This window comes from Haemaphysalis longicornis, unplaced genomic scaffold (assembly GCF_048455015.1).
Source record: "Haemaphysalis longicornis isolate Haplotype H1 unplaced genomic scaffold, Haemaphysalis longicornis Haplotype H1 scaffold_3, whole genome shotgun sequence".
Classification (NCBI taxonomy): domain Eukaryota; kingdom Metazoa; phylum Arthropoda; class Arachnida; order Ixodida; family Ixodidae; genus Haemaphysalis; species Haemaphysalis longicornis.
Window position 1 is genome coordinate 177,501,119 of NW_027526335.1, and position 26,196 is coordinate 177,527,314.

General features: G+C 46.2%; 2 protein-coding genes across 3 annotated transcripts in view; one reads left to right on the plus strand and one right to left on the minus strand.

The window, feature by feature from the left end:
- LOC144175822 (uncharacterized) overlaps positions 1 to 9,407 on the minus strand; it is a 32,429-nt gene extending 23,022 nt beyond the window's left edge. For both annotated transcript variants that reach the window (XM_077704832.1, XM_077704831.1), the window contains exons 1-2: positions 8,838 to 9,407; positions 3,688 to 3,982 (exon numbers count right to left, since the gene is read on the minus strand). In XM_077704832.1, coding sequence (XP_077560958.1) covers positions 3,688 to 3,982; positions 8,838 to 9,016 — 474 coding nt within the window. In that variant the 5' untranslated portion in view covers positions 9,017 to 9,407. The remainder of the gene's footprint in view (positions 1 to 3,687; positions 3,983 to 8,837) is intronic.
- Positions 9,408 to 14,317: 4,910 nt separating this feature from the next.
- LOC144175823 (uncharacterized) lies at positions 14,318 to 25,277 on the plus strand. Its single transcript, XM_077704833.1, has 2 exons — positions 14,318 to 14,998; positions 23,517 to 25,277. Exons 1-2 carry the CDS (start codon positions 14,420 to 14,422, stop codon positions 23,949 to 23,951), a joined length of 1,014 nt encoding a protein of 337 aa, XP_077560959.1. The 5' UTR covers positions 14,318 to 14,419; the 3' UTR covers positions 23,952 to 25,277.
- The last annotated feature ends 919 nt before the right edge of the window (positions 25,278 to 26,196 follow it).

Sequence of the window (26,196 nt, forward strand, 5' to 3'; positions counted from 1 at the left end):
CTGCAGTTGATGTAGTACTTCATTTGGTATCGTAAAAACCAAGCAGCCATTAATTTTTTTAATAAAAGAAAACTGCAAATATCACTTAGGTATTGATTTTCTGCCTTATGTTTGCGTAATGTCTTGTTCTTGTTCAACAATGTTGACAAGTATGAACATTGCCATTGCACTTGGACGTTCGGATCTGGCTGTGGGTATATAAGAGTATTGCGCAGCTTGTGTTTCCCTTTGGCCGGGTGACTGAATCGAGTCACAGAAAGACAGACAGACGAAAATTTCTGCGTTTAAGCAGCCCAAGAAAGACTACCGTCTTTAAGGGGGCAGTTGGGTCTTTGGAGCCGAAAAACTGTAAAAAAAAACGTTTTCGGGAAAATGGCATTTTCAGCCTCCACGGCCATTTTTCTATCAGTCTGTAAATTTCCTCATCAAAAGGCGCCATATTTTGTTGTTATTATATTATAATAGCATTTTAAAGTGCACTCTACAGCTCAGTTACCGCAGAATTCGATGGTGAAACGGCCCTTTTCTTGCAATGCAAAGCTAGCATTTCGTCCTCCGATATCTCGGCACCCAGAGCAGGTACAACTACAACTCTTTTTGCTTCTGATACCGAAATGTGTGGAGAATACAATGTTGGAAACAAATTTTTCAAATGGAGGCTTTGGAAAATAATTATTGTGTTCAAGTGGCACCACCTGCGATCCATTTCTGGCACAGCGGCAAAGTTCACTGTGTTGTGAAACAACCAAAAATAGCTTAATCAAAAAAGTTCTTCCTATGTTGTATTCTTTAGTCATTTGTCTGCCTAGCCACGTGGTAATTGCCATTCTGTATGGAGTGGTTATTTTGTAACTGCGACCCAAAATAATGGCAATTAATCATTAATTAACTCAAAATATAATCAACTTACAAAAAATCGAATGGCAGACGTGAAATCAGCACAAAAAACTCTATAATGCAGTGCAGTTTAATTAAAATTGGTTGGTAAATAAAAAAATAGCTCTAAGACCAGTCTGCCCCCTTAATAACCTAATATTAAATAATTAGGTTAATTTTCTGTCCCTTTAATAAAGGGACAGAAAAACGTGGAAATAACGTTGCCTCTATTCTAGCTGCTTTTCCGGGTAACGCTCAAAGCATAGCTGACGATTTCAACAACTTTTTTTCCCCGAGTTTCTGCTGTTGCAAGGCCAGATGCGCAGAGCTGCACGCTATCAAACAGTTTGTTGCAATCTGCTTATCTGCCTTTCATCACAGAACAAGAGCTTCAGTCACTTTTAGCTAGCATCCACCCTAACAAACGCCCAGGCATAGATAAAATTTCGATTTAGGAACTGCGCCGGAATTTCGACGTCATAAAAAATGTGCTGCTGTCACTTTTGAACAACATTATTGCTACGTGCAACATACCAACTGGTATGCAAGCAGCGACAGTTACTCCTCTTCACAAAGGTGGGGATCGTAGCAAAATAGAAAACTATAGGCCGATATCTATTCTATCTTGCCTCGCCAAGATACTCGAAAAATACCTGTTTCAAATTACAGTCTAATCCCGCTACAACGAAGTCCGCTTCAACGAAATTTCCGCTTCAACGAAATATTTCCAAGTCCCCGTCAGCTAGCCATAGAAGTCAATGCAACGAAGTCCTCGCCACTACGAACGATTTGTCTGGCTTGCTTTCGCTTCAACGAAATTTTTGATGATTTGGGCTGGGTGTGAACAATTATTTTACAATAAAATAAGCATAGCGCCAGCTATCTGTGTCTTTTTATCCATTCAGGACACTTAGTTTCACCGAAAACATGCGCGGTGCGCCCCCACAGTGCGCCCACACCGTTATGTTTTTTTTTACCAGCTCTTCAGGTGCTGGTAAAAGAAAAACAGATAACAATTGGTATGTTTGTTATCTGACTAAACACGACGTTACTGCGCATCACTCTTTTTTCTAAACATTGTATTATGCTGCCAATGATTGGGAAATATACCGTGCTATTTTTATTGCCCTTCCGTGCTGTGTTGGGGCAGATTTCGCTTCAACGAATTTTCGCTTCAACGAAATTTTTTGCACGTCCCGTCAGTTTCATTGTAGCGGGATTCGACTGTATGACAGACTTTTTACACACTCACAATGTTATTTCACCTCACCAATATGGGTTTGTTCCAGGAAGAGGCACTCAAACTCTGCTCGAAAACGTTTCCGACTGGTTAAATATATACCTTTCGAGCATAACCAAGTTGCCTGTGCTCTGTTTTTAGATATAAAAAAAGCTTTTGACAGTGTACCCCACAGTCTTCTGTTATGTAAACTTTCCTTGCTTGGATTTAGAGGACCATTCTTGCAGTTGCTTCAAAATTTCTTGCATGGCCGGCGTCAATGTGTCTCCCTAGGAGAGTCTCGTAGCAGCTTTTCACCGATCAAATCTGGAGTACCTCAAGGTTCGATACTAAGCCCCCTGCTCTTTAATATTTTTGTTAATGATCTTTGTAATGCAGTTTCCACTCCATTATTTCAATACGCTGATGACACTTTGATAGTTTCCTACGCTTCACACGTTCATCAGGCCATCGCATCGTTGCAGACTGCAGCAACTCATGCAATGGACTGGTTCGCTACTAATTTAATTACGGTTAATACTATTAAAACGCAGCTTGTGTGCTTCCACAATCCGTTAAAAAATGTAGTGCTTAATGACCCCTTAATTTTGCATACGTCTTCATGTTCTACTTGTGCGTGCAAACCGGTGAAGTATGTTTCATCTGTAAAATATCTCGGAGTAATTTTTGACAATGACCTGACATGGAACTCTCATCTAGCATACGTCTGTAAAAAGCTGCGCGCGCTTTCGTGTATTATGTACAACTTGCGTTACTTTATGCTGTTATCAGTGCGGAAGATTGTTTTGCATGCGCTGGGCTACAGTGTTCTTCGTTACGGCATTACAGTGTACGGTCACTGCGCAGCTCGATGGCAACAGAGGCTGAATTCCATTCTAAGCTCCCTTAAAAAATGTAGCCTATAATGTATACCTCCCCGGAAGTGCAAATATTTTCACAGAGTTCAATTGCCCAATTTTACTATGTTGTTAATGAAAACAATAGTGTTAAAACATTTTTGGACGAGTGACTACAAAGAAAAATACATTCTTACGGGTAGCCTTAGACCAAGAGATCTGTATCGGGTACCACGGTGTCTTACAAGGTATGGTAGAGTAATGCGGCGCTACTATGTTCCGTCGTCCTTCAATAAATTGCCACCCAGTGTACTTGAAGCGAGCAGTCGTTGTAAGCTGAAAAATCACCTTCATGCATTTTGCTGTGAAGTTGCCCAACTCTGCTTGCTGCTGATGCCCACCTCTGTTGGCTTGTGTGCTCAGTTTCCCGTCACTCTGTGGAAGAGTGCAGCCTGTAACGATTTTACAGTTCACAATGTTTTGTATTCGAACTCAGGTTTATATTGTATCATCTTGAATAGCCTATTCTGTTACTCTTATGTTCGGCTATGTGCATGGATTTCCACTGCCAGCCAGGCGGTGCCCTTCAAGCCTACTGTGGCTTTGGCAGGCCTGTGACTTCGTACAGTTTTCCTGTTCCGTGTAATAAAAGTATTATTATTATTATTATTATCTGTCTACTACCGTCGCCATCACCGCCACCCCACCCGTCAGACAAACGCGTATCCACCTCACCTGGGCTGGAGTCATGCCCGACTCAAAGTAGCCCTCAAAGCGGGCGCGGGCCTCCGCGGTGGGACGCAAGGACCGGGGCGCGTCCGGACACCCGACGGGGTGGTTGTGCTCCCGAATGAGCCGGATGACGGCCGGCAGGGGGGGGTCCTGGCGCAAGAAGCGGTCATTCCTCCGCGACGCAAAGGTCACCATCTTGACCTTGATGTCCAGTCGTGCGGGGCAGGACGGCTGCAGCCCCTTCCTGGTCTTGTTCCGGTGGCTCAGGTGGCAGTCCCACACCTTGTGGTACACCATCCTGGAAGATAGCGGACGCGGAGGGGTTTGGGTGGATCCCCGTAACTAGAGTTGGTCTCAATGCATCACGGACGTCCAATTACTTGCTCCATCCAAGCTCCTTGTGGTCGTGGTGTTATTAGGTAACTAGTGGCTCCAGCAGCCAGCCCATGCTGTGGCATTGCACTGACATTGCCGAGAATGATACAGTAAAAGCTCATTAATTCGAACTCAATTAATTAGAACTTACATTAATTCAAATGACGCCCTCGCACAGCTTTGTATATTTTCAATGGGGGAAAACTTCCAATAATTCAAATGCGTCGGTATCCACAACGGTTAATTCGAACTGGGATTCCCCTGGCTTCCACCGCTCTTCCAAGAAGAAGACGACCCAGAAGTCGGCCCAAAAGTAAAAGTAATCGGCCGATTACTTCCAATTTTGATTGCCTCGACTCTGCCATGTAAATATAAATGCATTTTCGAGCACAAAAGCGTCATTCTTTCCACATTATGGCTCGCTTCTCACATGAATGCATGTCGGTGCCTGTTTCTGTGCTGTATCACTGGCTTGATTAATTAAGGGGGGACACTGGTCTTGAGGACCGAAAATTTGCCAAAAAATCAATTTTCTGTATTAACTTTATTTGCAGTCTACAGGTCCCACAGAATGTGCCTGCAAAATATCATAGCTGTATCATAAGTATTCGCAAAGCTGTCGCCCTTTGACGTCACCTAAATGACCATTTTTTGCCTATGTTTGCAAACTTCGTGCCCTGTTTTCTCAGAACCAATTTTTTTCCCACATGGTCAGCTGTTGGGTACAATATCTTGGGATGTACTGGTTCAATTTACATCATTTTTGCTGCATTCGAAAGCTTCACAACAGTACAGAATTTCTTTTTGGTGGCACGAGACTTTATGCAGTTAGTTTTACAAAAACACTGTAAATTGATGACCTGACATTTACAAATTTTACAGCATTTGCAGATACCATGCTAAAATTACTGCAGTGGCATGTTGCACTCCCTGGTCCTTCTAGAGAACAAAGGGATAAAAGCTATTTGAGTATTTCATAGGTACATAATGAAAAAATTGCCCGAAACTGAGTGACATAACAGGTTGCACAACTCTAAACTTACACCCCATAAACGAAAACTGACTGCATATTTGTGCTCAGGATGTTGAAATACACTCAATGTGTAAATCTCAAGCACATAGGTTAACAAATAACAGTGTCCCCCCCTTAATTTCATTTCGCTGTTTGAGCTCCACTAACATTACTTACGAAATCACCTGCGAAAACCGTGTAGTAACGCCTGATTGGCTATAACGAGTCCAGAGGTGGCTTTTTTGTGTTCTGCCCACACAGTGTGGCGCTATGCCCATTCATTCTAGTGGCCGCCCGCTAATTCGAACTCCACTTAATTCGAACAATTTCATGCTCCCCTTCAAGTCCAAATTAACGAGCGTTTACTGTATCACCCATTGCACTGCTGGCATCCCATCCTGCCACGGAGTATCAACGATAACGCAACGAGCACTTGGCCAGGGTTAAGCTAGCAGCATCTGTCGCGACAAAAGAAACCGCGTAGCCACCGCAATCGGAATTTCAATGCATGGCCACAGAATGAATTCTTGCTGCCACCCTCTCCTCGCGTTCTTTCAAGTCCACCTTTAAAAAAATCCACGCAGACAGTGGCAGAGGCTCAAGAAAAGCCACTCACTGATCTAAAAAACCTGATCCGCCTGTAATTTTTCAAGTCCTTCACGTCACCTTTCTTATGGATTTACGTCTTCTAAGATTCCAGAATCTTTTAAGATGATAGGTGTAACTTTACAGGAGCACTGACACGAAAATTTTATGTTACACTTTTATTGCTTTTATCAATGCTTAATGGCCTGGAGAACCTCAAATAGCATTTCAAATACTTCAGCGCGCAATAGTTAATTACACGGAACGGCCGGAAAATCGTTTGTTTCAAATTCCCGCGCTTTCATCCCGAACGGCGCATATGACAGACTCCCTGCCTGACCTCACTGCTTTGTGCGGACATCACTGGCGCCCGCTTGAGAGGGTGTTGCGCCCGCTCGCCACTCGTGGGGCCGGGCGCATGAGGTGACGTCACGAGCTTTTGACGAGCGCTGCCGCGTCACTTCTTTTAGCTCTCCTGGAGTGATGTCATGCTGATGTCTATTTGCTGAGTGCCGCTCCGCGCGCTGCTCCGTCGGCGCGATAAATGAGATCCAATTAAACTATGTTCTTCGCGTCGCAGGCCACTCATATTTCACCCAGGGTATTCTGTTGAGTGAAGGAAGCGAACTGTACAATAATATTACTGCCAAAAAATTGGTGTCAGTGCTCCTTTAAGGGAGAAGAAGAGAGCGGAGTGGGTCAGGGAACAAACGCACATTAAGGACATATTAGTAGAAATTAAGAAGGGCTTGGGCAGGGCATGTAATGAAAAGGCAAGTTAACCGTTGGTCACTAAGGATAACAGAGTGTATCCCTAGAGAAGGCAAGCATGGCAGGGGGTGGCAGAAAGTGAGATGGGCAGATGAGATCATGGAGTTTGCGGGGATAAATTGGTCGCAGTTAGCACAGGACCGGAATAAGTGGAGTGGAGATCCATTAGAGAGTGCACCAACTAAGCTGAAATTGAGTGTATTGGTAGCACTGTTATCTCCCAGTAGTTTTTACAGGCACAAAAAATAGTCACCAATCCCCGCAGGATATTGGAGTTTTTCTTGCGCAAAGAAAGGCAAAATATCAAGATGTACATTGCTTTTGAGGTTAAAAGGGGCCACGCAGACAAAACGCAAGTTTGGTTCATTCGAAAGATCACCTCGTTAGCATCATGGTGACACCACTTTTAACGCACACTTCTCTCAAATAAGCCATATAATTTGGAAAAAAGGGAATGGCCATGCGACCCACTAGCTCATTTCCCGCAACAGAACCTACGATGTCATACCAGCCAGCTCTGCGATTGGCTGAGGCCAGCAAAAGCAAATTAGGCAGGGCTTATAAGCTTGCTGAAAGAGGTGTTTGCGCTTAAATGTAATGCCTATTCATTTTACGGCAGTAAGAATGTTGGGGTAAACAATGAAAGTTACGAAAATACCAATACCGATATGCACTGCCGTTGGTATTGGGCGCACTACACTTGTTTTAGCTGCCCCACAGCAGTCCTCCGCTTTGAACTTGTCATACACCGCACTGGTTGACTGGCATAAGCGATGTCTTACGTGGCCCCGTTTGTCGCGCATACCCCAAGTTTCACGAAACGACTACTTTCTGCAGTAACAAAAGCAAGCCAGGTGGTAATACAGTCAAAAACGAAGCAACAGTGGGAAACGGTTTGCGGCTGAGTGTGGCAGCGCTGTCTGGGAGGACTGACGGCAAGCAAGGCTGTAGAGCCGAATGATGTACTGGAAGTTAGTTCGTTTGAATACCCTCCCTTGTGACCTTTGTGCAGATGTCACGAAAACACACGATTTGGCGGCAGAAGAAAAACTTTAACCTAAATTGATTAATATCTCAGTGAATACGGCATCGTTCGCTGCCAGACAAGCGCTCGGGGCACTAAAAAACACGAAATCTTTCGAATAGAACAAACTTATACTTTGTCTGCATGGCCTCTTTAATGTAATCTTGAATTCACAGCGCAAGCAAGAAACGAGGACGATAGGGAGCACGAGCTGGGTGCGAGCCTATCTTCAGTAGTACCGCAATATTGTGTAGAAATAAGCATAAACTGACGAGAGAAATTATTCAGGCTCATAAGATAGCAAAAAGGGAAGAAAAGTGTGTAAGTGTCCCTTCTGTCGCGCTATCACCAGAAGAAATCAACTATCTAGACGGTTTGTAAGCACATGGTGGTAGTGATTTCGTGGCGGAATTATGTTTTATTTTCACATGTTATGTGTCGATTTCTTTGTTGCCTTGATTTCTGTTGTATTTATATGCCAGACGTCACAGCAATAAACTTCAGTTGTTAGTCAGTGCCTGTGTGTCGTGCTCCTTATCATCCTCGTTTGTTGATTGTGGTGTGATGTGAATTCAAGATTATGGAACACCAACTCGCCCAAGCATCAACTTTAACCAGTTATACCTCCTTAATGTGTTTTCATGGTTTAATGACCACTGCAAGTGTGTCTCGCTACACCAGTGTTCATTCTGCCTGCAAAACCTTCCGGTAAACCTGGTAAAAGTACACTACAATGAAAAGTGAAAAGTGTGTGCCGAACAGCAGCTGGCCCTCACTCCAAAAAGTTTGGTAAGCAGTTTGATTACGGTACTACTATTCAACAGAACTGAACATTTATTCTAGCCTCTCACTGTAGTTAAGGAGTAGCAATAGAGGCAGCATCACAATCCCACTACACACTTAAATTCCGCTCTCCGTTCAGAATGGTAGTCCACATGACGTCACAACCTAATCTCAGACAAGTACCACAACCCCATTCTGTCAGGGCAAAATAGTGTATGCAAAAGAATGATGTGGAAGTCTGGCCAAAGCCGCTCCAGCACCACCACCTTCCTTCCATGCCCGCACCTTGCCCCAAAAATCATTGCGCACAAAACCCCCGCAGCTTTCTTCTACACAAGTGATAGAATCGCAGGCACCTGGCACACACCTATACTCCAGTAACTGTTCTCTCGGGACAGCATTGATTTTGCAATCGCCTCCTAAACCTGCTCCTATCCACTGAGTTTTTTGGTGCACACAAGACCAGTCGGCGTTTTCAATGTTTGTAATTGAGCCATATGCAGTACGCTGGCTACTTCCACTGGACTCGGCAGCCCTGCTTACCGTCACCAGTCAAGATATGCGTGTGTGTCCGCGCGAATTTACGATCAGGCCCTTACAAACCTAGTGCACATGCTGTTAACGAAATTGACGATCCACGACGTGCACGACTCGTCGCCGTACTTCTTGAACCATTCCTCCGCGTCTTCAGCAGTGTAGAGGTTCGCCCGCAGTATCTTCATGTCCGGTGTAGATCCGTCGGTGTCCTCGACGATCACGTTGCCTACCGCCGCAGAAGACATCGATTCGCCGTGCGAGCGGCGGTCGCCTACAGAGCTACAGAAACGCAAACGAGCACCGACGAATCACGCTTTCAAAGCGCTGCTGTGGGGCCGTGACTTCACCTTCGACGATGCATGGGCACAAGCGCCTCCCGAACGTCTTTTACAACCAACCGTAACATGGAAGCAAAACACACGCCGTTCCAGGACATCCGCGGGAACACACACAGATGAAAACTTCGAGCCGTGTGGGCAAAGAGCTGGTGTCCACGGCACTGCTTACAATTACACGTCGAATTCTGGCCGCGTCGTAATGCTAGCAATAATGTTTCACGCTTAGGTGACTGCACATCACTCTAATTTTGCATATTTTGCCGCCGCAGCCGTGGTAGCCTCCATTACAACTTCACCAGCGGAGGGGAGGGGAGATCATGGGGGAGGGGGAAATCGGAGTCGGCCCTAATCGATTGTATTTTTGAAATAACTAGCAGCAACTTGAAAGCTAATATTTTTATGAGTAAAAAAAGTTCCGAATTCTTCACGCTTATTCGTTACTGATGCAACCATAAAAGTCTATAGGTCTCTTCGATTTGGCCTGCACTTTCTGCATGAGTTCAGGATGAGTTCAGCCAGTTCAGCGCAGGCGCCGCCACTGCAGAACCGGTCCTGCACTTTTGTCGTCTGCTTCTGCACCTCCTCCCTGGGAGGTGCAGGGAAAGCGTGAACTCATCCTGCACTCTCTGCACCGTCGGTAAATCGAAGAGAAAAGTGCAGGCGCCGCGCGCTGCACTCGAAAATCGAAGAGAAGAGTGCTGCACTACCTGAATGAGTGCAGCGAGTGCAGTAAAATCGAAGAGACCTTATCTTAGTGAAAGCGCGCGACTTTCAATTTCATCGAAATGAAAACGGGTGCTTCTTCGCGTGCAGGGGCTCCACGTGAAATACTTCACGATGAACTGCAGCCCCAACAGCCCCTCCAAAGACCGCAAGAGCGGCTAATAAAGCTTTGCCTTGAAATGACCGCAGCGCATTCGATATGCGACTGCACTCACCTTCCACAGCTTTCCGTCAGAGCGCGCTCATCTCGAGATCTCGAGCGAGTCGGCCGCGTAGACGCAGGACAACCGTCTACGTGTTCTTTAGCGCCACAAACATTTGTCCCGTTTCGAACGTGCGGTCATACATTCGGCAAGAAGTTTAGCCCAGAACGTTACCGGAAAATTTAGGTTTGACTTTCGAGGTGAAGACAAAATACAGTTAGGGTCATTTTGTCCTGCTACCAACGACACCAATTTTATCGGAAATTTCAAACAAATTATCGAGCTATTAATGAAGACAAGAAGCAGTGGCGATTTCTGTATGGATACACAGAATCTTAATTGCTGGCGCGGTTGGCGGCCGCTGCAGCCGCCGACCTAGCTAAATCACCGCCAAGAAACATATGACTGCGATTGTATACCTCTTCAATCGTATCACTGAATGCCAACGTGCAATATTGGCTATGTTTTATGGAAGCCAACCGTATATGGTTTAGGGTTGGCCAACGTTACGTCGTTCCTGACAATATTACGTCACTGTAGTGTGGAAAAATGTCAAAATTTGGCTATAGTAATTCTTGCGTTTGTTTTTATCTTTCGTGGCTGTAACGGAGTTGAATGTGTTACCAAAGGCTAGTTACTTCATATTGAGCAAGGTTGTATTTTGTCTTTACGGCCCCCGCCACGGTGGCAAAGTGGCTATATATATAAGGCGCTGTGGTGTTGAACGCCGGGACCCGGCCGCGGGTTCGATTCCCGGCCGCGGCGGCCGCATTTCTGATTGAGGCCTCGAAAAGCAAAAACGTCCGTGTGTGCGAGATTTCGGCGCACGTTAAAGATCCCGAAGTGGTCGAAATTAATCCGGAGCCCTCCACTACGGCGCGCCTCATCGCCTCTGTTGCGTAGGGGCGTTAACCAATATATGGTCCCTTTAAAGGGTGCTCCTCAGCATGCCAAGTTGCATTGCAGTGAAGCTACGACACAAAATGGAGTCAACGGTTGCAAGTAGGGTAGTGTTCTCAGAAAAAAAAATTAGCAGTAGCTTAGCTCGGCTATGTCAGGATATACGCATAGCCTGAGTTAAGATTCAGTTGGTTATTCTTAGCTTTCCTGGTTGCCTAAGATTAGCTTGATCATCATGCTCAATATGCTGTTTCAATGACACACGTACACGGTATACGCATTATGTGACACATGTATATTTATCAAGCGGCTCCGGCGCAGCGTCGCCAATCGCCCCAGAGCTAAGCTGGTTCCACAGGCGTACGCCGTGGTGTTACTGCGACGCACGAGCCACCGGTTCTACGTACACCCGGCCACCCCTCGTATGATCATCAAGTGGACCGGGCTGCCACGTGCAGCACTTGCACAGCACGGCTCTCCAGGAGCAACGCGAAACTGCTCAACCTCGGCCAGTGTAACTCACGCTACAAAAAAAAAAAAAAAAAAAAGGAAAGGAAACTCTGCGTTACACAGCTAATGTACTGAAACGTTTTGTTCACGAATACCACAATTAAACGTTCACTCTTGTTGCGCAGGTGTAGACTGCGATTGCGGGTGGTGGTGTCGAATCACTGCCCGTTCCGCAGCAGTGTCCCCAGTCACTTTTTTACGAAAGTTCGGTAAAGGTGCCGTGGTCTGGTAAACGAAGCTTGTGTGGTAGGTAAGGTTGCATGTATTTTTGTCATGCCTGCAAACAAGAACTCCCGTCTCCACATGCCTCTGGAGCGCGAGGCATTGGAGAACGAACGTCCCGGCGTGTGCAATTAGCACGCGGTCATTATACCAGAGTCGCGGGCCATTAAAAACATGGCTTGAATCTCTAACTTGTACGGCTCATCACTTGGATATGCATCTTCAGTAGATTTTTTAATAATAGGCACCATTCGGAAGATAAAAAAACCAAAATAAAAATGCGTGTATGTGTCCGGCAACTCTCAAGAGCAATAAAATTTGCTCATGCCTTTCACCTAAGCTCTGCGTCCCATTAACGTCGTGCGCTAAAAAAACCATCCATAGAGTGGAATGACCCAGGATTTTTTTTACGAATCAGCGTTGTTCTTTTTCAGGCAAAGCTAGCATATCGTTGCTGTCACGTTCCTCCTCTAAATCTTAAATAAAGGAACCCTTGGTCAGCTGCTACCAGTGGCGTAGCCAGATTTATTTGGAAAGTGTTACACGCCGCCAACAAAATAAGAAAAATAAAAAATAGAGAGTATACCCAGGCGAAAATATTTTTTTTTCCAGCCAGAAATTTCTTCTAGCTAGAAATTCTATAGGCAGAATTTCTAGCTTGAAATTCAGTTTCTAGCTTGATTGAGATTTTCTTCCGGCTGGCAGCTGGCATTTGTCAGTCCAGCTGGAAGAAAAAAAAAACTGCAAGCTGGAAATAATCGTCTTTAGCTAGACTAAGAATTTTTCTTAAAGGAGTACTGACACGAAATTTCAAAGCTGAGATAACTATGTAAAACGCTTCCTTTTTATCAGGAGATATCTCCAAGCAAGTTTCAACAGCAACCGTTCAGCGAAACATATTTAAAAGCCATTTTAATCTTCGCCCGCACGAGAAAGCCCAGAGCAGGCCGACGTGACATCATCTGCTACGTGCCCCAAACTGCCGACGTCGGCACGTCGGGGCTCCCGTGACGAAGCCGACGCGCTGGCTGTGGTTGGCGCGCTCTGCTCGGGCGTGTGTACACGTCATGGTTTTGGGACTGACGTCATGCTGCCCGGGCCTGTGGGGACGGCGAAAACCTCGGCCGGTCTGGGCGCGCGCGTGCGCTCGCTCGCGCGCGCTTCCAGAGAGGCAGCGATACGGCAAGAATGGTGACGTCATGTTATACATGCTGTCATGGCGGCCGCTCGGCGTTTTTCAGTCGAAACCGAAACTGGCACGAATAAACGACGCCGTAAATGAATGTTTACGCTGCGCTCGACCGTCTAATCTGTCATTCTATGATTAGTGGGCTGGTAGGCACGCATAGCAGCGAAAAAAACGTAACATAAAAATTTTGTGTCAGTACTCCTTTATCGTTCCAACTATATATAAAATATATAGTCACAAATGAAGCTGGAAATTATAATGTCTTGCTGGAATGGCTTTCATTTAATTTCTCGGTTGTACATGAGCAATATATGTCATTTTTCTGCACGTATAAATTCCTGGGGCATTCTGACACCGAAACGCTTACGCCCCTGGTTCAGTACGTGGGCGCGAAAGCGTTCATGATCGATTCGTGCTGGTAGTGCGTGCAGGAATAGAGCGATGTGGAAAACTAACCTAAGCCGCTCAAAATGTTGACATACTCAAAATCCATGAGGACGAATTAATCTTTCGATCGGTCAGAATTAAGGGCATTGCGACAACGTCGCCGCGTCTCCTACCAACTTTCACCAGAACCTTTATATCTTGCTCCGTGACCAGAACAACCATCGGGTCACATGACAAAATCTCTTGCTTGTTTGGCGGAGACTGAAGCTTTCGAACCATTAGACTCAGTTCTTGAATAGGACGCCCTGGCATCTTTACGGAAAATGGGTGTGTTTTAACTTTCCCGATCACAGAACACCATCACTTGTCCTCGAAATGCTGCTTTGAAAACAATGGTCGCCGCTTGGATGCAATTGCAAATGTCGACGAAAAGCACTTGTCCTCGAAATGCTGCTTTGAAAACAATGGTCGCCTCTTTGATTGCTTGGATGCAAATTGCAAATGTCGACGAAAAACAATAATCTTCTGCAATCCGTGCATAGAGGAAAGAAAAGGTTCCATGAATCCGTGGATTGATTGACTGATTGCGTAACAACACAGTTTTAAAATATCTGGAATTGGTGGGCCCGACTAACGTTTACAAACGTTGCGCCCGTCTGGAATGAGGAAGCAGCAGTTTGATGGGGTACAGAAGAGCTTTGAACAGTACCAAGTCCGGATAAACGGCAAAGTTCCCGCCCCGGCGGCCGCAAGACTCACCAACGTGCGACTTTTCTGCAAGTTATTTATGCAAGCCCGAATGCTGCGGAAAGGGTTGTTTGTCCTTGTGTGCCTTACCAATGCAAGATATTGAACTCGTGTCAACCCTGCTGTCGGTCACCCGATTGAAAACAGAGACAAGCAAAACTCGACTGTAAAAAAAAAAAAAAAAGGAAAATGAAGAAAGGCTTAATGGCGCCGTCCTTTAATCGCTTCAGGGGGCAACAACTTCATGAGATCCTCCATTAAAGCTTCCGGTTGCTTCTCGCGGTAGAGTGAACTAGTTATCTCTATGACTAGTTCACTCTATCGCGGGCGTGGACGTGTTTACGTTTCGAAATCACCCGAGCCACTGGTCGGAGTATCCTGAAAGAATTAGCCGCCACCGTGAAAACAGTACGATGTCATCGCCTCGCGATGCGTTATTATACTCGTCGCGTCGCTCTACTAGCCATCGCCACCGCGGCAGTTTTTGCCCTCCTGTTTTTGGTCAAGCGCAGCATCCGCACGGACCGTCTGTCCGCCTCCGCGCGGAATTGGTGGGCCGGCGACATCGTGGACTTCGGCAGTGCGGACAACGTGACGGGCTTCAAGCACGTCATTGTGCCCAACGTCGTGCACTTCGTGCGCCTCGGTAACGCGTCGCTGACGTTCGTCGAAGCCGTGTGCATCCGCGCAGCGTGGATCCAGCAGCGGCCCGTGTCGCTGGTGGTCCACTGCGACAGCTGCGACGAGTCGACCCGGTCGAGTCCGCACTGGCCGCTCGTGTCCGCCATCCCCGGCCTGAGGCTGGAGACGATCAAGAGGCCCCGGTACGTGTTCGGCAAGCGGCTCAGCTCCATCTACCACGCGTCCGACATAGCGCGGCTGCGGATACTGCGCAAGTACGGAGGCATCTTCCTCGACGGCGACTCGTACCTCGTCCGCTCCCTTGACCCTTTCCGGCACTTCGAGATGGCTGTGGGCTGGTACCCGAATCAGGCTCTCGGCACGCAGGTGAGAATGCGGTGCCTCTTTGCGCAGAGGTGTACCGGTGCATAAAGATCTCGTCATAAGCGTCACAGTTGGGGACATTTGCGCGGTATGTGCTTGGGAACCAGGCGCGGCTGAGGTCGATGGGGAATAGTTCACCGGCAGGCGCCTCGCAGGCGTCGTGAATCCATCCCCCCCCCTCCCCCCCCTTTCCTCCTCCCGCGACTCCGTTACGTTGCTGTGGCGTAGTGGCACCTTTTAGAAAAACTTCATGGCAAACCAACCTGGAAGTGTTGGCGCAGTGAAGCACTATGCTTGCAGTTGAGAGGTACTCAAAAGGTATTTAATCTAAACAGAGGACTGATGACGGTATTCTTTTTTTTTTTGTGCCACAAGGGCTAACTACATAAAATAATTTTTGTGATGCAGCAACCTAATGCAACGGAATAAGAATCACTGCCACCTGTCTTGTCGTTCGCCAATTCAGCCACGTTGCTGCGAGTGCTTCTCTGGTCAACTTGCGCTGTTTCCCTTTAGAGGATGCTGCAGTTCCATGCACACACATAAACAGGAGTTGCATGTCTGGTGGATTTGGCGAGGACACTTTTCTGATGGAGGCGAAGAGCAAAAACGCGCGTGTGTACGAGATTTCAGCGCACATTAAAGATCTCCAAATGGTCAAAATTAATCTGGAGCCCTCTACTACGGTGAGCGTTATTGCCTGCATTGTGTTGACACGTTAAGCTATACCATCAGAAATCTGCATCGGCGAGGACACGCACGTTTTTCTTTGTCCCACGCATGTCCATTCAAAGTCGATCGTATCAGTCAATGCTCAACATCTCACAATACCGCTTCATCACAGCAGCATGAAAGCAGTGGTCTCGTCCTGTGTGCCTCACCTTTGTTAGTCCCTGTTTCTTGCTGCCCTGTAGTATTAAAACAGTGGTCGCAATTCTGACCAGGGCTCCACAGAGCAAATGAAAGCAAGCAGAACATGCACTGGCCATGGACATTGCTATGAGTAAACCACATAGGCCACACAGTGCTTACTTCTATAGGCCCTTGCTCCTACCATTTCTTGGTGACCAGGGAAGTTTTTGTCTGGCTTGAATTGAACAACGCTGCAAAAGTCAGTGACAGAGGTGGCTGAGCGACAACCCAATCTAGTTGCTTGTCGCTCTCACTGGTTGCATCGCGTACCAAATTCTCCGTGTGGTTATGCCTTTAGAGCGCTGCTGAGTTGAATATGCAAGATTACAGTTAGGGGAACTACACAGGTTCACCTACACCAGGTGTCGCATGTCTTCACTCGCAAAGAAGGACACGACAAACAGAGGAAGGCTGAACAACGCTTATTTATCTCTCGTGAGGCGAACCCCCAAACAAATAAAACAGCAAACAATGAACAAAATGGCACAAACTAAATAAAAGAAACTTGTTACCCAAAATGACTAAATAACCCTGAAGCAAACAAAGTTGCCATTTGCTAAAGCCTGTATGAAGTGATAAGGCGAAGGTTTTTAACTACAAGTGCCAGTCATTGCAGTTATAACTACAGTCATAACTACAGCGCCAGTCACTGGCACTGGCATGTCCAAGATGTGGCATGAATGTGACGAGTTAGTGGCACCGTAGTGAAGTTGTGATGGGTTGCAGCCGGAAGAGTTCTCGTACTTGTGGAAGTCGGACCTGGACGGCTATTCTGGGGGTGGCTGTAGACTGCAGAAGGCACCAGCAGAACCCCGAGTGCCACCATGAGGGCTGTCAAAGCGACATTGACGGTGTGATGGCGCAGCGCAAAGACAGTCAACTGTTGCCGCTGGGGCCCACAAGTTGCCGGAGCGACACGAAGGCTATAAATGATGTGCCGTCAATTTGCTCCCTCCCAAACTTGCATTGCGACATCGATGCCCTGGTCACCCCTGGCTTGCTTCTCCATGACGTTAGCACCTCCTCGTGCTGCTCCTTCCTGCTGCATGTCTCCACTGTGGGTGTCCTGCTCCAATTCCTATCTCTGGTCAGCGGGCATTTTATGATTGAGTGCTCTTGACATCGCCTAATGCGTCCCTCCTCTATTCAATGCTGCTGTCCATTTTTCAGCAGTGCACTCCTTGATTGGGCTCCTTCATGGGGTGAAGCTTGTTCTTCCTCTTCGGCACTCGTCTTTGTACCAGGGTTGCTTTTTGTCCACCATCCTCTTCGGGGATAGCCCCGAATAGTGACACTAGCCAGCAAACTGGTGCACTGCCTCACCAGCCTAGGTCTCGGCTGCTGTGAAGTGGTATCTGGCCCGAACCTTTTAAAATTCGATGACAAAGCCCGTGGCTTTTGTTTCAATGTGGGTTTTGGTATAGAACACTGGACTTCAGTTATACGGGTTTTACTGGGTTTGTTATAACATAGGAAGAGATAGCGAATACAAGCGACTTATCATGATGTTTGTGCCCTGTTGGCCACTTCACTTTCTCTTCTCTTCCAAGTAGTCGCTTGTATTCGTTATCGCTTTCTACGTTATAACAAACCCAATTATCCCAGTATAGCCAAAGTCTAGTGTTCTATACCAGAACACACAACGAAACAGTTTTGAGTTCGCAGCAGTCGTATACCGGAACAAGGCAGGGGTCAGAGCTAAATGCTGCGTAGCAAAAAGTGCTAAGAATCCTCCAGTTTGATCAACCCGCTTCCAGAATTTCAACCTGGACAACGTTTAGGAATAGAACTCTGCCGAGGGATGGCAGCTCGTGTGTACTATTAGATGAGCATTTGGCTATAGGCAGGGTTAATATCATTATGCTCAGCAATAGTAAGTGGGCTGGAGCACCTCTGAATGTATTTGATTTTCAGCATACCTGACTTTATTCTCATGTATGTTGGAGAGAATGCTTGCAGTATAAGTAACGAGTTTGCAGCAGTTGAAATCATGCTTAAAGGGGCCATGCAGACAAAACACAAGTTTGGTTCATTGGAAAGATTGCCCAGTTAGAATGATACTGAAACCACTTTTAACGTAAACTTTACTCAAGTAAGATATATAATTAGGGAAAAAAAAGAATGGCCATGCGACCCACTGGCTCATTTCCTGCAATAGAACTTATGACGGCATATGCACAGTTATGCAGTTGGCTGAGGCTGTCAAAAGTGAACACAAGTTACACAGGGCTCATAAGCTTGCAGAACGAGATAGTGTCGCTTAAATGTAATGCTTATTCATTTTATAGCAGTAAGAATTGTGGGGTAAACAATGGAAGTTATGAAAGTATACGTAAAGTTATAAAAGTATACAAAAGTATACATTGGTACTGTGTGCACTATACTGGTTATAGCTGCACAGCAGTACGGTGCTTTGTGGTTGTCTCACACGACACTGGACGACTGGCGTAAGCGACATTGTCTTATGTGACTCTGTTTGCCGAACGTACCCGATGTTTTTTGAAACGATTACTACCTACCATAACAAAAACAAATACTGTCGAAAACAAAGGAAAGGTAAACAGCGGTGTGGAGCAGTATGGTGGCGCCATCTAGGATGACTGGCAGTAAACAAGGCTCCGCAGTCTGCTGCAGACTGAACGGATCACTTGAATTTCGCTTGAAGATCCTCTCTTGTGGCGACATGCAGACGTCATGAAATACGATTTGGTGGAAGAATAAAAATTTTAACCTAAATTCTTTAATTTCTCAGTGAATAAAGCATCACTTGCTGCTGGAAAAGTGCTGATGGCACTATAAAACAACAAATCTTTTGAATAAAACAAACTTGTATTTTGCCTGTATCTTGCACACCAAAGTTCGCCGTCGCCTCGTGCCAGCAACCTTTCTGGGCATTTAAGAATGCAACCTATTCTTGCAGAAAAAAGACCTTATGGGTCACGCTACTGAACATTTTCTTGGTGGAAAATGTTCAGTAGCATGAGAAAAAAAAACATGTTCATATTCAGTAGCAATTCAGAAAAAAAACATGTTTGTTAGGAAATTTGTTTCGATAAATCTGACGAGTAAGACTGCTGCCCGTGCCATGTACCAGAAGGGCAGTGAAGCTGGTTTTCTTCATTAGGGCCTGTCTTCTTTTCACCTTCTGTGTTGGTACTGACACTTCTAGCTACACTTCCCTCTTTTCCTTTTGCAGCCCCTGGCATTTGTGTCTCATTTCTTTCGCCTTCTTGACAAGTTTTGTGGTGTTTACGACCGACAGAATTGTTTCTTTGCTTCTTATAACCGTGTGACCGCTTTTGGCTTGAAAGCTACAGTTTTGAGTAAATAATTTTCGTTGAATGACAAAAACAAAAAAAGGAAATCTAGAGGCATGCAGTAGAGTCCTATGTGTGAAGAGTAGGGGGTCAGCGAATGTTTTAAACTTTCGATTATTGGAGCGAATAACACAGCATTCAATTCAACTACGAATTGAACAGCGCTTTTATAAAATTTTGACTAAATTTTTAAAGTATTTTGAAGTTTGAAAACATGCACTGGTGTTTACTGCTAGCAGCGATGGGCTTTGCCGCACTGCTCTGGTGACGTGCGGCCAAGCGACAAGAGGAGGTGCTTTCGGGGCGCACCTCTTATCTCTCTGACTCGGTTCAAAAATATCCGTCTCTTCGATTTGAAAATATTTGCTTCGATTTGTAGTGATTCAAATAAAATAGTTACCTGCATTGAAACAAAGAACCGCTATTTGCGCACTTGTAGCACACAAAAGGGTACAACATTAATTTCTGATGCTGATTCAGGACAGTATACCGTCTCGGAAGGGGAACTTGGTAATGTTTCCTCGACCGTTCCTACGTTGGGCTCACTAGGCATCTGGGCGACCTCTGGTAAAGGCATGGGGTGTTATAAACTACAGGCACGGTAACTTGCATAACCTCACCAATGGCATCCTGATCTGGGCAGGCATCAATTGCATTCGAAGGCCTGGGAAAAGAAGGCCCTGCATTTCTTACTTCCCAAGCTTTATGCAAAGCAATCTTGGTGCTATCATGAACCACCTGATTCTTCTGGCATCTGCCGCACCCGTGCGTGGGGCTGGTGTTCATCTCCTGGTCCTTTTTTATGAAGGAGTGCTGGGTACCTGGGAAACATTGAAGAAACAGCATGCAGCTGTAGTCATGGAAGTTTCAGGCCCTTGCTGTAATCACTGTTCAGGAACTGAAGGCTGCTAATTTTACTGCGGTCACTCGGAATTCATGGCTTTTTCCCGGGGCCTGGAACTTTTGTAAAACTTGCGCCACAACAGAATGTCACATGCGTGCATTAGCTACGAGAAATACGCAACATTAGGGAGCTGTTCAGCTTAGTTGAAATTTGTTTAATGAAAAAGCTTTCCATCTACATTCCAAGATGTCCTCTTCAGTCACAGCTGGCCTACCAAAATTACAAGAAACTCATGAAACAAAACTCTCTTTGCCATGCGGGTGCTGGTCTTGGACAGCGAGACATAAACTTTCACACAAGATAATAGATTGATTGATTGATTGATTGATCGTGGGCTTTAACGCGCCGACGCAAAGCAGGCGATGAGGCACGCCGTCGTGGAGGCCTCCGGATTAATTTTGGCCACCTGGGGATCTTTAATGTGCGCCGAAATCTCGAGCATACGGGCGTTTTTGCTTTCCGCCTCCATCGGAAGAGCCGCCGCGGCAGCCGTAAATCGAGCCCGCGACCTCGTGCTCAGCAGCACAACGCCTTAGCCACTGAGCCACCGCAGCGGGTCACAAGATAATAGACTGCTGAAACTACGGTGCAAAAAATTCAGTTGACAGCATATGTACACAGGTGGGATGGCTAATCAACAAAGACTACTAGTTGCAACGACTCGGTAAACATAATAAAATAACAACAATGGCAGACCGAGCAGGTGTGCATATAGCAGATGAATAGCAGACAAGAAAGGGTGGCCAACTTTATAAGCGACAGCCAAATGCAGTACATGCCAGTGCAGCGGTGCTGGAGAGAACTGAAAAAAAAAAAAAAAAAAAAAGCCAAACAAGCAAAAATAAATTGCTGAACATGGGCAAGTCACCATCTATAAAGCCGCTCGTGGTAAAGAGATTTTGTTCTAGGGGAGGTATAAGTGAGTAGAGGTGTTTCAGATGCTCGAGGCTTCCACGCTGAACATCTTTTCAAAGGATCTTCACAAAAGTTATGGAGCATCTGCAGAGGAACAGCATAGGGGTGGGTTTGAAGCTAGACATGAGGGCGTGTGAAGTAATCTAAAAAGGCCATACAGAGGATCTGCCCCAAAACGTGAGTAATCAAATAATGAGAACGAATAGATGCGCATGATTCCCTTGGATTGCACTGTATACAGTGCTAGGTCTGAATGCAAGAAAGAAAGTGGGCGAAGCATCCTACCAGATGGCCCAAGTGAGTCTTTTGAAAGAGATGACATTAGCAACATCTTTCCTCTCATTCCACTCCTCATTGATCCCCCTTTGTCTTTGATGAAGGAGGATAATCGAAGTCATTACTCCACTTGCTGGCTAACATGCACAGCAGGTCATACCTAGGTGAATAAGCAGCATCTTTCATGACGACGGCAATGTGTCGTGATGTACATGCTCACCTATGAATGGACAAATGTTTGCTTAGAGCCCCGGCAGGCATCGTTACACTAAAACGACTCTTATACAGGGTCCCTTTCAAGCAACACTTTAGTGTGGCAAACAGCATACGTCACCTTTACCAATTGAAATGGGAGTGGATGCGTTCGGTGCTTCACTCGTGGCGTAGATACTTGGGCCTCACGATGCACCTTTAGAGAAAGGCTTGAAAGGACCCTGCAACACTTCCGGCAAACGCTTCCCCTCTTTTCTTTGTGCAAGGATCCACCACAAAAGCTATTATCGCAGCACAAAGCGGCACTGCGTTATTTGCTCGTCTTAGCAGATGAGCCTTGCAGTTCCTGCCTTGATTTTGTTGTGATTTCCTTCAAAGTGGCCATCAAATGCGCTATTTGCTGCACCCAGAAGGAAGACAGCCAATACTAGCGACATCACTCAAGCAACGTCATTCCACTACTCAAGCCAAGACCAGAGAAGAGAGAGAAATGTTTGTTTCGTGGGAGCAGAGGAGTAATTTTCGGCTGGAGTACTATGTGGCCCCTAGTAAAAGTAGATGCACTTGTAGAAGGCACTTGTTGACCAATGTCCTGAAAGCATTTGAGATTTAGAAAGAAGTTGAAAAAGCGTTGCACGGTACCAAAGTAGGGTGAGTGGTGCACGTAGTGAAAGGTCGGTGCACGTTAATGAATCCGGAGCCCTCCACTACGGCACGCCTCATCGCCTGCGTTGCGTTGGCACGTTAAACCCCACAATCAACCTAGTGAAAGGAAACTTAAGCATTCAGGATTTGGGAACATATTTAGGTTTAGGTCGTTTGAGTTCAAATAAAGTGAAAGCGGCAGTAGCCTGAGTAGCAGAACAGAGATGAATTGGACGAAAAATGAGGACATGCAGAGGCTGGTCGAATCAGATTTGAAAATTTGGCGGTAGACCTGCATCAGTTGATTGGTAAATCCATTTTGTTGCCTGTATTACCCTTTGGAAAGCCGTTCAAGGGCATCGGGTGCTCTTTCAAGGGGAGGGTAGACAATATGGCTCAAACATTCTCTTCTAAAGAAATTTCAGGGCGCAGTTTTCGTTGGCTTACTTTTTCTTAGTACAGCAAATTATGCACTTTTCCAGCTGTCTTAAAAAATACCTAAAGCCATTCCACTCAACGTGAAAGCTGACGGAAGTGCAGAGAAAGTGATTCACCATAATGGGCTGTGGCGTCATTATCTGCTCACTGCTACCACCCAATGCATTTCAAATTTCCCGCCTCCATAGTGCTCACGCACTCCGTGCCTGAAACAGTGCTAGCGGGAGTTTTGTTCTTTTTGTGCTTGCTTTTCCTCTCGCACGTGCCGGCGGTGCACTGCCACTTTTTTTTTCTCTTATTATCGCAAAATCCAACCCAATGAGCATTCCGAACTCAAATGAACGTGGGTGCGGCTGGTTAATTACGTGTATTTTGCGTCAAATGTACCTGCTGGTTTTTTGCGCTAAACAATGGGGCGATGTATGACAAGCGCCAGCGTTTCACGAGTTTTGAACAATTATGACTATTAAACCGTTAGGTTATCGAAACCTGTGCGGGATGCCCTACAATGGAACGCCGGGCTCTACTTGGGTCCGTTATCTCGTGGCACCGCCTGATTCCGGCAGTCGTTTGTCATCGACCGTTACAGCGAGCTACGACGACAAAGCGAGCCCCAAAAGTGCTGTGAACTTGAAAAAATAATTTTGTAAAAACATGGAGGCCCTAGGGCCTTCGTCTTCTTTGATAAGACCGCTTATATGGTGCTTGAAATATCTTCCGAGCAATGTATCTGTGTGTTGTAGTGAAGCCAACTTTAAAAAGCTCGCAATACCGCCGAGCAGCTGACGCATTTATCCGATATTGGCCAGTTGAAAAGAAGTTTCTGCAAATCTTTAAATTTCAAACTTATCTCCTTCAAGGTGACTTGGCACTCAATGTTCCTTTTTCTCCCGTGTCCCAGGTGCTGGTGGCCCACAAGAACGCCCGGTTCCTCAAGCTGTGGTACAACTCGTACCGGTACTACCGGGCCGAGCTCTGGTACTGGAACGCCGGCCGGCTGCCCACCGAGATGATCCTCGTGCCTCATCCGCACCTGGTCCACCGCGTGCCTTACGACTTTGGCGTGCACAACGTGGCGCACCTCCTGTACGGCGTCTGCAAGCCCGACTGGCGGCGCTACTTCGCCATCCACCTGCTGTTCCGCCACCGGGAATACCTCGTCGCCTCCGACACCTTCGGTCCGCTGACCGTTTCCAGTGTGGGTCGCTACAACCGGACTTTTGGCCAGATGGCCAGGCTGGCCCTGTTTGCAACCACGGGAATGGGCAACGGCACCGTGAGGGACCCCGAGTGGTTTTTGGAGAACGAACTTGAATACGTGACTGATGCGTGCTGATTTCGATATTTTTCTTTCTAAGATAGGTACAAGCCTGGTACTTTCAGTGCGATGCAGAAGGTTAATTAAATGTAATGATATGTAAAGTATTGACCCCGGATCCCAACCATGAAGCAGAGATAATTGGAAGGATAAGAATAGGGTGGAGTGCATTCGGCAGGCATTCTCAAATAATGAATGGCAGCCTACCATTGTCTCTGAAGAAGAAAGCTTATGACAGCTGCATGTTACCGGTGCTCACCTACGGGGCAGAAAGTTGGAGGCTCACTAAGAGGGTTCAACCTAAATTGAGGACATCTCAGCGGGCAGCGGAGTGGAAGATGATAGGTGTAACGTTAAGGGACAAGAAGAAAGCGGATTGGATCAGAGAACAAATGCGTGAATTAAGAACATATTAGTAGAAATTCAGAAGAAATGGGCGTGGGCAGAGCATGTAAGGCGAAGGCACGATAACCGTTGGTCATTAAGGGCAACAGAGTGGATCCCTAGAGAAGGCAAGCGCAGCAGGGGGTGGCAGAAAGTCAGGTGTGCAGATGAGATCAAGAAGTTTGCGGGAGTAAATTGGTCGCAGTTAGCACAGGACCGGGACTATTCGAGATCCATGAGAGAGGCCTTTGTCCTGCAGTGGGTGTAGATAGGCTGCTGCTGATGATGATGATGTTGATGACTGTTAAAATGACCTAACAGAGAAGTATGTACACTCACATGTACCCACGTCTACAGCCCATCACCTTATTGACACACGTGCGAGGAAGAAGATACAAGCAGCTCAACAAAACCGTATCTAAATCTGTTCTCTAGAAAAGTTAATTACTTCTCATGTGGTGCCACTTATGCAGGGCTGACACAACTGCCCCCATTTTTCTGTATGTAGAAGGCCTTTATGCCAGGATAAGATACATAAGTGATGTAACACTAGCTTGAACATGGCTTGATAGTGGGTCCCTCACTGCATCTATGGGTGCGATCTTCGATGTTCCTGGAGCCGAACGTTAACGCACCTGCCAGGTTGGCCAAGGTGTATGGGGTTGCGTGGAAAACGCGCGACCGCAAACAAAAATCAGTTGCTGCATGTCAGTGCTGTCATGTCCCTTTCTTTTCTCAAACGTCTGTGTCTTTTTGCACATACCTGCGATGAAGTGAAACCTGCTAGCCCAACTGTCGATTCTGTTAAATGGTTGTAGCTTGAGTGGAAACGCTTTCCATCAACCCTTGAAAATGAAGAGGGTTGTAAACACTGCCAAATTGCCTTACAAGATGAATATTTAGGCCACGTTTCAACTTTTTTCAGCTGATATACATACGGTTTTTAATAAAAAAAATTCCATTGTAGTGTGTTCTATTTTTTTCTTTCGTACCATAGTCTCTGCTGACTCACTCAAGCCGTCTAAGACCGCACATTGGCAAGTTCACAAGATGAAATTTAGCGGATTGCTAGCATGCTAGCAAAATGCGAAATTTGTGTGTTAAAGAACGAGAATTCAATATTGACCATAAAATGTGCAAAAATCAATTGATGGCTCCGACTGCGCTAAACGACAGTGCAATATATGCCTCTCTGATACCATTACTTGGTATTATCTCTGCCCATAAGAGACAAACAAACCTTCTAGACTTTTGCTGTGGAGTCAGATAATAGTATACGTAAGTTAAACAGCAGAATAAAGCTGCAATTCAGCGTCCCTGTGATTCAGTGGGATATACGAGAAGTGCTGCTGCAAGTGTGTGCGCTGAAAGCATATGGTCCCCCCCCCCCCCCCGCACTCTCCACCCCACACACACTTTTTTTTCATCATATGCTGTTGTCACTGACTCAAGCAAACGAACGCTGCTAGAATGCTTTCCTAAATTGTGTGAATTGGGCTGAAACAGAGATGTAAAACACTAATCTGTGATTTAATCATTTAAGATATACTGAAGTACAGCCCACATTAATTTCTTAACGGGCTTTGGTGCGCACCATTCAAAATCTCTTCATCAGACATTATTTTCAGTCTGTGGAAAAAGCCGTGGAAAAGTGCTAGTCGAACAAATTTAGCACCAGAGCTTTCCCTGACTGTTCATGCGATATTAGCTTGCAGGAAGGTGGGCGGAGCGATTTGATGACCCATGGTCACCCGCAGAAATTTATGCATGGGGGGGGGGGGGGGGGGGGGGGGGGGGGGAATGACCAAGGCGCGACAGGGCACGTAAATTTGACAAACAAAAACTATTCTATAGAAGGCTACTTCCGAACAAAACGTGC